The following is an 11,729-nucleotide window of genomic DNA, read 5'->3' on the forward strand; positions in this document are numbered from 1 at the left end:
AATGGGAAGCTTAGTACATATTGAGGCGGGTAGATGGGGGTTGATTAAAGAGCTTCATCAGCTAGCCAATATGAGAATCAGATTGTTAGACTCTGATGACGGAGGTGTTACTGTACAGAATACATCAGAATCATCTTTGGTAGCCGAGGTAAAAGCACGACAATATGAAGATCCTATCTTAGTACGATTAAGAGAAAGCATTCAACAGTGTAAAAGTATGGCTTTTGGGATCGGAAAAGATGGGGCACTGAGATACCAGAGCCGATTGTGTGTGCCTAATGTGGCAGGGTTGCGAGAGAAGATTATGAATGAGATTCATCAATCCCGATATTCCATCCATCCCGGCTCGACAAAGATGTATCATGATGTCAAGGAGCAGTATTGGTGGGATAATATGAAGAAGTCTATTGCAGAATTTGTGGCCCAGTGTCCCAATTGTCAACAAGTAAAGATAGAACATCAGAAACCCGGTGGATTGCTTCAAAATATAGAGATTCCGACCTGGAAGTGGGAGGTGATTAATATGGACTTCATTATTGGATTACCTCGCTCTTATCATAAGTTTGACTCCATCTGGGTGATAATTGATCGACTTACAAAATGTGCCCATTTTCTGCCAGTGAAGACAACTTACACGGCTGAAGATTATGCGAAGTTGTATATCAAGGAGATTGTTAGGCTTCATGGTGTGCCCATATCTATTATATCAGACCGAGGAGCTCAATTTACGGCTAACTTTTGGAGGTCTTTCCAGAAGGGTTTAGGCACACAAGTAAATCTCAGCACTGCATTTCATCCGCAGACTGACGGACAGGCTGAACGTACCATTCAGACACTGGAAGATATGCTACGAGCATGTGTTCTAGATTTTAAGGGGAATTGGGATGATCATCTTCCACTCATAGAATTCGCCTATAACAATAGCTACCATTCCAGTATTAAAATGGCCCCATACGAGGCACTATACGGGAGGAGATGTAGATCACCAGTTGGATGGTTCGAAGTCGGTGAAACAGAATTATATGGGCCAGATTTGATTCACCAAGCTATTGAGAAGGTGAAAGTGATACAGGAGCGATTGAGGACGGCACAAAGCAGGCAAAAATCTTATTCTGATGTCCGACGTCGTGATCTAGAGTTTGAGGTTGGTGATTGGGTTTTCCTGAGGATCTCACCAATGAAGGGTATTATGCGTTTTGGGAAGAAAGGTAAGCTGAGTCCAAGGTATATCGGGCCGTATAAAATTCTTCGACGGATTGGACAGGTTGCTTATGAGTTAGAATTGCCATCCGAATTGGAATTTGTCCACCCGGTATTCCATGTATCTATGTTGAGAAAATGTATTGGAGACCCTTCTCGAGTCGTCCCTATCAAAGATGTACAAGTTACAGAGGACCTATCATATGAAGAAGTGCCAGTGGCGATATTAGATCGGCAAGTCCGCAAGCTGAGAACAAAAGATGTAGCTTCCGTCAAAGTATTGTGGAGGAACAAAAATATGGAAGAAATGACATGGGAAGCAGAAGAGGAGATGAAGTCTAAATACCCTTACTTATTCCAGAATGAAGATAACAAGGATGCTGGTGGAAGACAGGATACATTGGAAGAAGAAACGGCTTTATGAGGTAAGCAATAATTTGAGAATACTCCTCCTTAATACAAAATGGTGATATGTAGATAATGTAAATACGCATAATGCTTTGTGTAGCCTTGTGAAGCCATATGTTGGGCTTAATTACATGCAAGTTTTGCTAGTGACCATTTTATAGGGGAAAATTGATCGGAAATTTCCATTGGAATCCACGGTGATTTAAACTCCCCCTAAACCCTTACATTCGAGGACGAATGTTCCTAAGGGGGGGAGGGTGTTACAACCCATATCCACATGTGTTAGTTCATGCCATATATTAGTTAACATAAATCCAAGAAGGAATTATCTTTGAGATGATAAGAAGTCAATCTTATTGGTCTTAAGTGATACAAGAGTGTATAAGGGTGATTAACCAATATTAGAAGTTAAACGAATCAAGGATGTTGTAACTCGTATTTTCAGGTAATCTAGCGGTGCTTAATACACTCAAGAGGTCATTTATTAAGGTATTTTAATCATATAATATCCGTATCATAAGTCTTGAAGTCAAACGAGTTATGAAACAAAAGTCGACAAAAGTTGTCGCAACTTAGGTTCATAATTTTACTTAAACATTAGGTCAAATGTTTCTAATCTTTTCTCATAATTTACAAGGAATTACGGGGTGATATACCAACCAAATTAAAGATATATGAGTCTAGTTTCCAACGCATTAAACCGTTCATCGATACGATCTCGGAGTAGAGAGATATTCGCGTTTTCGCGAGACTGCGCCAAGCACCTCTCTATGGGGCCCACTAAGTCGGTTTAAGATATTTGGACTTATATAGGATGACCACAACCCGTTTTTAGTCATTTCTTTTCACTATTTTCAGACCTTAGAACCCTAGGAACATCCTCTCAAGGTTCTCTCAAGATTCAAGACCCAAAAAAGGGCAAACAACACAAATCAAGTGTCGGGAATTCCGTGGCGCTAGTAAGTCTCTTGTTCTTCTTGTTGTTGCTCATTTTTGTGTCGTTCCAACTCGTGTGGGAGGTTGTTTTAAAGGGTATATGTTCTGTAAATACTCCCTAATGTTCTTAATATTAATCCTAGGTGATTTCAAGCCTTCTAAAGTGATTCTAGTGCCGAAAAACACTAATTGATCGCTAGTTTCATTTTTTTTTTTGTTGTGGCAGCATTGGAGGGATATTTCTTGGAAATTTAAGGTCAAATTGGAGTTTTTCTTTCTGTATAAAGGTAAGGAACCTCTTACTCTATATGTATTTAAGATTATCCAAGTTGCGGCTAAGCCATTGAAGCTAGAACTTGTGAGATATATATCGAAAGGTTTGGTAGTAATGTTATTGTTTTGTGGACTGTTTTGCGTTGTTGTTGGGCTGCGTATTTTACTACTATCTTGTGGAGTTTTGGAGGAGTAAGGGTGTGGGGAAACACCATATATATGTAGGGTTATGGGCTGATAGTTATTCGTAATATTTCCAGATTGTTTGACACGACTACGGTGGTCGTCGTATGTATGGAGTGATTAGGCTGTGTGTGGACTATATTGGGAGGCTCAATATGTTTATTATTGATGTTGTTTGGGCTGTTTGGTGACTTATTTTGAATGGTGTGAGGTCATATATATAGGGGAGGTGCTGCCCGTTTCATCGTAAAATAGGTTGTGGTCGATACATAATAGTTATGACGCTTAAATGATAACGATAGTATCGTTTCTCTTATTGTAGACTAAGGAGTTTTGACAATTGCATAGCTTGAGATTGGGGCAGTATATACAAGGTATGTGAGGCTATCCCTTTCCTTCTTTTGCACGACTCCGATTGTACATAATGTAATGAACGAGCTTCCAAAGATACTCTACTCTTAGAAGCTAGCAGTACTTACATTGTTTTCCCTCTTATGGAACGATTGATGTTAATGTTGCTTCTCTTATTCTTATGTTATCAATGTTATTGGTACTTCCTGATTCTTATAAGGTTCATAGTGAAGAGTTAGTCCTAATAACGTGTACAGAGGATACCGACCTTACGTCACTCCGAAAGGTTTAGAATGTGATTCCATGAGTCGAGCATGCATTATATATATGTATCTATTTTACTCTACCGAGCCACGCTATAGTTGGCCGGGTACGGCACCTATTGTGCAACCACTGATCAGTTGGGTTTTACCGAGCTCCACGTGGCCGGGTACGATTCTACCGAGCCTATTATGGCCGGGTACGATATGATGATGATGATGCCCACAGAGGCGAATGCTTTAAAGGTTTATGTATTTATACATATGTATCATGCATTTCATGTAAGTAGCCCTCAGAGGTACTAAGATGTTACAGGTTGTATATTCTCTATCCTTGCTTACATTACTGATCGTATTTATGGTTCCTTGCCTTACATACTCAGTACTTTATTCGTACTGACGTCCTTTTATTTGTGGACGCTGCATGTCGTGCTGCAGGTCCTGATAGACAGGCAGGTACAGCTCCCCCACCACAGTAGATCAGCGGTGATTGGCGAGATCCCTTCTCCGGACTTGCCTTGGTCTTGGTATGCAATTTTTGTTATAGACATTATGGGTATGTCGGGGCCCTGTTCCGGCTATGTTGCAACACTTATGTTCTTTTAGAGGCTCATAGACAAGTGTCGGCTCATGTATAGTTTGGTATGCCTTGTCGGCTAGTTTTTGTTGTATAGTCTTTCATAGTAGCGTGGTAGCTCATACCTTATATGTAGTTTCTTGATTGTCTGGTCATCCCCTGCTATGTATGTTCATGCCGTCATATTTTATTGCTGGTTGTCCATGATCTAGGTCTACCATTTATGTTGATCTCTTTAGCCTTAAAAGATAATAATGAAGGTTAGATGAAATGTACGTTGGTGCTCGGCAAGTGTGGTCGGGTGCTAGTCATGGCCCTCCAGTTTGGGTCGTGACACTAACCCCATAGACATATAGGCGTTAGGTTAGCGTGAATAGGCGAGTAAGAACCCGATAGATTCTTATGAGCAATATTAACCATGTTAACCAATAAACTAGATAAATTAGTTAGACAATTCAATTGAAAAATACAAGAGGAATGTTAGGTAGCCCATAACCCTAGATCGTTTTCATCACACTGATAACATAAAAATCTGCTCTTCCTCTGTTCAAAGTTCATTATTTATATTTCTTTATTTAATTAGTTTAGAATCAAATACTTCTAGGTTTAACTCTTGTTTAGATAATTAGAATAATATAATTTAGTTAGTAGTTAATCACAAGTCCTCGTGGGTTCGACATCCGACTTATAGTCACTTTATTACTTGACGATCGCGTATACTTGCGTGTGCGCTTGGTCGCAACAACAATATATTGTACTACTATAATAACAAACTAATTCTATAGTGACCAATTTTAAACTTCAGGAGAATTATTTACTGAATTAATGAAATTGTTTGAAATTCTAGTTTGATGACGCCAATTGTCAGTATCTATTCTTAAGTAATACAATTTTTAAATCATGTAGTATCATTAATAACATAATTAAAGGGGACAATCTAATTTACTACTTAAAAAAACAATTTGAGTTGGCATAACAATTACTAGTAAAGTTAATTATAAAACAAAAGGTAAAAATAATGTTGATCTGATGTCTAACTCTAACCTAAATCATTAAAGAAAGTTGTTTTTCCTTCCATACTAGTACAAGGCTTATTAGGTTGTGGATTTGTGGTGGAATGATAAGCATTCATTCATCTTTAACCACATATTTTTGGTTCGAGCTTTGAATATAAGTCTTCTTTGTTATAGAGCATTTTACTCTAAATATGAGACTTTTTGGCGCGAATACGAATTTAAGTGGAGCGCAATGTGGATTCTACTAAGGACACCAGGTGCGGAAAAAAAGAAAGACAAGGCTTATTAGGTGAAGTACATTTATGTAAAATTTTGACAGGATGTGGACTCTTTTGGACCTTCTTGTTAGCATATTCTTGAAATGTTCCAGAATAAATGCATATACCCGAATAAACTATTCAAATGAAATACAGAAATGCCTAAAAAATGGAATATAGAAATGCCTATCTTCTTCCTGAGGTAAACAATCACTTCATCTCTTAAGCTGCTTCAGAAGAAGGTCTACTCCATGTTTCAACAGGTAAAGCTGTAATCTCCTTATTTTTTTTAAATATTCGTGACAATCACTAGCTGGTCATTTTAAAGTATATACATATTTTTTACATTTTAACTATAGTTTAATTTGTAATATCACGTTGCTGAATCTTTTTAATTGTTTATGCATTAATTTTTATCGTAAAAGCTACGTGTAATTACGTAATAAGTGACATAATTATATAAATATTTTTTTTTCACAAAATATAAAAGTTAAACACAAATATAGACTCTTAAATTGGGTAAAGTGGGAAGTAATTTTGCAGAGAATAAGCTGTCATGCTGGGAATATCAAGACGCCAAAATTAATTGTTAGGTCTCCTGCTTTCCTACTACGGTTTTGTTTAGTCATTAGGTGTGTTTTAAAAGTCGTGGGCGTAAGGCGGAGCGTTTTATATATGCTTCAACGAAGTGTAAGCCCCGAGGCACGGGGCATAAGCCCATAGATATTTAAGTTTTAATATTTTATAAAATAATATAATTACAGTAAATATTTATAAACATGTAAAATTACATAAAAATTGAAAAAAACTATAAATATGTATATGTATGTATGTATATATATATACACACACACACACACACACACACTCCATCCCCAAAAAAAATTAGTCAAAACAATCTATTATACACTACTCAAGTAGCTTGAGTCGAAAAGAATAAAGCTTTCTACATGAAAGAAACAAAAAGATTGACTAACCTAGAATTTGAACTCAGAACTTATTGCTATGAAGGAGAATGGAGTTCTCTTTGTATTTGTAAAAAAAATTAAATATTCATTGCTTTTGGGAGATATTAGCAGACTAGCGGACGAGATAAAGAATTGGGAAATACCATGAATTAGGGCTTCAATCAATAAAAAAGGTCTTGACTTTTAGATTTTACATTTCAGTTCCTTCTTATTCAACAAATTTTGTTTTAATTTGAAAAAGTCTCTGGGGCTTACGCCTCAACTAAAAAAACTCGTCTCAAGCACCCGGGTGTACTCTCCGAACGCCCGGATGTACGCCCCGAATTGTTGGGTGTACGCCTTTTGAGACTTTCGCCTCACACCATCGCCTCAGGGCATTTCTAGTGCGTCTCGCCTCGGAGCTTGCCCGAGAACGCCTTTTAAAACACCGGTAATTAGTACATATTAACAACCCATGATCTAGAAATGGGAAGTCTTTACAATTCTAAGGTTCATGCTGAGGTGACAGCTTTAGTAAGTCAGACCAGCGACCAAGAAATCTTGTTAGACCCTTTAGTCTCGTTCAAAACAATAAAATTCTACCTGCCAAAAAGAGTTGTTTGGTGCCACGACCATGACTTAGGGACTTTAGCATTTGTTTTCTTTTTAAAAAATTGATGGTAGGGGAATGGAGTGGACCACAAAAGAGCGGAATGAATAAGAAATATTTATGTAACTGCTCTAGCTAATATAAGATTGAAGAGTTGAGGTATATATAGTTAACTCGTTTACTGGTTGACAGTTAACAATTGTTAAGAGTTCACTTCAAATTCAATGGAGACATATTTTTTTAACCGCTAGGTGGTACCAGTAAGGGATGTGTGGAATGTATGAATCTCTTTATCTTTAATTAGAAGTCAGACCTTTCTAATAAGAGTGTTTCCCTCTTAAGTGAGCCACTCGGTGCAAATATATAGTATTAGTTTAGGCCATTAGTTTTTGATACCCAATGGCTTTTAAGAAAAAAAATCTAGGTCGTCCTTCTGAGGCATTATGGTGTAGGATCATCCAAGGTACTTTAGACATAAAAATGGCAAATTCAAGTTAAGAGTGCAAGGCCAAGACGGCATCGCAATTTCCCTTTTAGAATTTCGTCCTATTTTACTACTTTGTTCACCTCAATTAACTGGTTAATCGTTAATAATTGTCAAGAGTTCACTTCAAACTCTATGGAGGCATGTTTATTTAACCGCTAGCTAGGTGGTTCCAACTAGGGATGTGTAGGATGAATGAATTTCATGTCTTTAATTAGAGATTTTGAGTTTGAGCCTTGAGAATAAATTTTTTTTGATAGGAGCACTGTTCCCTAACGAATTTGAATTAGGCCATTAGCTCGAGATATTGTGGTGTAGGATCATCCAAGGTACTTTAGACATAAAAAAAATGGCAAAATTCAAGTTAAGGGTACAAGACAGCATCGCAATTTTCCTTTTAGAATATCGGCCTATTTTACTAGTTTGCTCACCTCAAATGGCATGAGCTTTTAGAACTAAGATTAAAAATGTAATTGATCATTTTTCGCTATTTAAAACTTGTTCTGGTCCTCCTTCTAGTTGCATAGCATAGCACACAAAATTGGAGAGTTGAAAAAATTGCTACCATGTGAATGAAGAAAATCTGTAGGACTACAATAAGATTGCAAAGTTCAAGAATTGCTTTCTGTCAACATGTCTATAGGAATTAGGACAAAAAATATTAAATTATTCTTTTGCCCAATGGATTGTTTATCTTATGTTTCATCCCAATCTCAATATATACTGTTAATGATGATCAGTCGTGTTCTTTGAACGTGGATTCGCAGTTGCACATTTCTTTTCTTTTAAAATTCCTATTCCCATGGGCAAAATAAATAATATGACTTATTTAATAACATAGTAAGGGACGTTTATTTCAAAATTATAACATACATTACTTTATCAATTATAATTTCTAAATCATACGACGCATTTCTTAATTTGAGACGTGTTGGAAACTTGGAGTTTTAGGCATACTCCCATTAATAATGTTATTTAATACAACTTCAGAAATTTCATGAAATCAAATTTATTTTAATAGTCATACTTAGTCGTCTCATCAAATTAACATTGCAACCAAATTTTAGTACCCTTTTACATTATGATATGTAATATTTAAGTAAAAAAAAAAATCTTTAAATCACTGTTCTGTCAAATAGTGCCACGTAAAAGTAGACGAGCAAAAGTTGCAATAGGTATAAACTTTTAACTACCAAAAAATAGGCTTATTGAAAATTAAAAAATTTAACATATGTAAATAAATTTCTCGACTAAAACTCAAGGACCTAGGAGTTTAAGATAACTCTAGGTACACACTGATGTATGGACCTACATAAAAAAAAAATAAATAAAAGGGTAACATCTTCGACCTTTTCTAGAGAAAAAAAGAATAAAATTGGTCGAAACTAATTGCATTTTTTTAAAAAATTATATAAAATATGTATATATTTTTTTATACAATACACATATACACAAAATATATACATATTTTATCGACTATTTATTCCGGGAACGACTAGAAATAATACATTTCAAAAAAGAAATCTTCGTCCTTTGAGTGTGTAAATGGATGGTGATTGGTGAACCACTCCGCGTCATTAGAACCTTCAGCAATTTCAAGACTGAAATAAACCAAAGTCGTCGGTTGTAGTCGGCCCAACTAATTTGGATGCCACTATTGCTTGAAGCCCAGCCATTATTCCTGGCCCACCAATCTTTTGTAATGCTCCATTTATGCGCACCCACGTGTCGACATATTCCAAATTTACCGGAAAAGGGCCCGGAACAGCGCCCATTGCGCGTTGTGCAGTCACGTAGAATCAACGACAGCTTGACGCCGTCAACGAGGGGCTGTCCGAAAGATTCTCAAGCCGTTAAATCCGACGTCTTCCGTTTATCCTCGAATGCATCAACTGAGATAGAATTTTCTTTTTCTTTTTTTTTAGCGGACACCAGCTTTTCATCGATTTCCGTTATTTTGCCGAACCACTTGGTTCGGATCCGAGCCTCAGGTTCGAAATCACGCTCTTTAAGCCTTTCGATATTTTCCCTCTTTCCCCACACTTGCGAGCGTAAGGAAAGCAACTCAAAAAGCAAAAAAATATCCCCAATTGCCGGCGGCAAACGACTGTTAGATCGGAGTACAGGATGGCCGATCACGCCGGCGAGCACGAGTCAGTTGTTGAATCTGTGATGGATAAGATCAACGATAAGTTGCACCACGATTCATCCTCATCGGACTCCGAAGATGAGAAGGAGAAAATATCGCCGGTCGAGGCCGTCAAGGCTAAGATCTATCGTCTCTTTGGCAGGGAAAAACCCGTCCATAAGGTTCTCGGCGGTGGAAAACGTACATCTCTCAAATCTCTTTCTCTCTCTAAATCTCTACTTTTTTCTTTTTTCAATATAGATGTGTATAAAGATATATGTGATACGGTTTGTCCTTTGATTCAAAATGCATTTTCATTATACCTTAAAATTAGTTTAAGATTTTCGGAGTTTGAATTACTTTAGATTTATTTGGCATTGCTGTTGAAATGCGCTTTAATTCTTCTTTTCCTTTTCAAAATTCTGAAATTGGAGATCTGTTGCAACAGTTGGAGCCGAATTTCATTCGTTTATATGTAGCTACATACATTTGGATCCACGCTAGTGTCTCTCTATTGTTTTCCTTTTCTGATACATTATTGTTCATTGGCTTCGCATGGATCTGCGGTTGGTTGTGTTGTTATCTTTCCCATTCATGCAGTGTATAATATTTTCGAAATTGGTTCATAGCGAGATCAAATTCTTGAGAAGGTTGCATTGTGAATGTACTACCTGTAAATAAACTAGACACTCGCATGCTTCGTTGTTACTCGTATCCACTAACTGAAGAATTATTTTTATAGGAAGATTTATTGGCCAATTTTGACATGTAACATGTATATTTGATATACAATCTAACTTTAGCAGCACGGTTTACGTGAGATGGTAGAATTACATCGGTGATGTGTGTCTGATGTGCAGTTACACAGTTTTCTTTTATAGCTGCATGCTTTTATGTATCTAATTATTCAATTCGATTGGGCAGCTGCTGACGTTTTCCTGTGGAGGGACAAAAAAATTACTGCCGGCGTGCTTGGGTTTGCCACTGCAATTTGGGTGCTTTTTGAGTTGCTTGAGTACCACTTGCTCACACTTGTGTGCCATATTCTGATCCTTGCCTTAGCTGTCCTTTTCCTCTGGTCCAATGCATCCACCTTCATCAACAAGTAAGTATATTCTTCCCTTCTTTAGTAATTTTCTATCCAGATTTACCTGATAATTGACCTTGAAATATCATGCACCAGGTCTCCACCCCAAATTCCGGAAGTCATTTTGCCCGAGGACATTGTCCTGGGTGTTGCTTCTGCCCTCAGGATTGAAATCAACCGAGCTCTTGAAATCCTTCGGGATATTGCCTCTGGAAAGGAATTGAAGAAATTCCTTGCTGTATGTTTTCGTGTCCATTTGTTTTGTAATTTGAGTCCATTATTTTGATAGCTTAAGCTTGAGCATAACTTCTTGTTGGTTCTTCATTATTTAAGTTTCATCTTCTCCAAGTTTTGATACAAAAATTACATGCAGGTTATTGCTGGCTTATGGGTACTTTCAATATTGGGGAATTGCTGGAACTTCCTCACCTTGTTCTACATATGTAAGCGATTTTATCCTGTTCTTTACTGGAATGAATAGATCTAATGTGTATGATTTAGTTTAGTTCTGATAGTGCGCCTTTTCCCTTCTCTTTGCAAACAGGCTTTGTATTGCTCCATACCGTCCCTGTACTTTATGAGAAGTATGAGGACCAGGTTGATGCTTTTGCTGAGAAGGCTGAGGCAGAGATCAAAAAGCAGTATGCTGTTTTTAACGTCAAGGTTCTAAGCAAAATTCCAAGAGGTCCACTGAAAGACAAAAAGTTCCTATAGAGAAGAATAGGTGGCACCCCTTAGGTTCACAGAGTCGTTTCTCCAGATGTTGTGATTCAGTTATGCTAGAAGACCCTTTGTTTACTGGTTTTGCTTTGTTATTACTAAACAAGCTTGGCGCTTTTTGTGGTAGTTTTTGAGTTCCAGATATGGTTTTCTTCTTTGTTAAATTTTGAAAGACTGCTGTATGAATATTGGCAGTCATCAGGGTGACAGTACACATTAATATGCAAGTGAGTATTTCCTACAATTATAAATCAGATAATGAAAAACACGTATTTGATTTTTGTTTGACAGC

General features: G+C 37.1%; 1 protein-coding gene across 1 annotated transcript; it reads left to right on the forward strand.

Moving 5' to 3' along the window:
- The first annotated feature begins 9,428 nt into the window (after window positions 1–9,428).
- Window positions 9,429–11,725, forward strand: LOC104217125 (reticulon-like protein B2). Its single transcript, XM_009767280.2, has 5 exons — window positions 9,429–9,831; window positions 10,555–10,735; window positions 10,814–10,955; window positions 11,091–11,160; window positions 11,262–11,725. The coding sequence occupies exons 1-5, from the start codon at window positions 9,630–9,632 to the stop codon at window positions 11,429–11,431; spliced, it is 765 nt and encodes a 254-aa protein (XP_009765582.1). The 5' UTR covers window positions 9,429–9,629; the 3' UTR covers window positions 11,432–11,725.
- The last annotated feature ends 4 nt before the right edge of the window (window positions 11,726–11,729 follow it).

The sequence above is a fragment of the Nicotiana sylvestris genome, chromosome 3 (genome assembly GCF_000393655.2).
Source record: "Nicotiana sylvestris chromosome 3, ASM39365v2, whole genome shotgun sequence".
Classification (NCBI taxonomy): Eukaryota; Viridiplantae; Streptophyta; class Magnoliopsida; order Solanales; family Solanaceae; genus Nicotiana; species Nicotiana sylvestris.

Coding starts and splice junctions, on each gene's coding strand:
- LOC104217125 (XM_009767280.2), top strand. CDS start 9,630: ATGGCCGATCACGCCGGCGAGCACGAGTCAGTTGTTGAATCTGTGATG. Junction 10,736..10,813: donor GCATCCACCTTCATCAACAA/GTAAGTATATTC, acceptor ATCATGCACCAG/GTCTCCACCCCAAATTCCGG. Junction 10,956..11,090: donor AATTGAAGAAATTCCTTGCT/GTATGTTTTCGT, acceptor AATTACATGCAG/GTTATTGCTGGCTTATGGGT.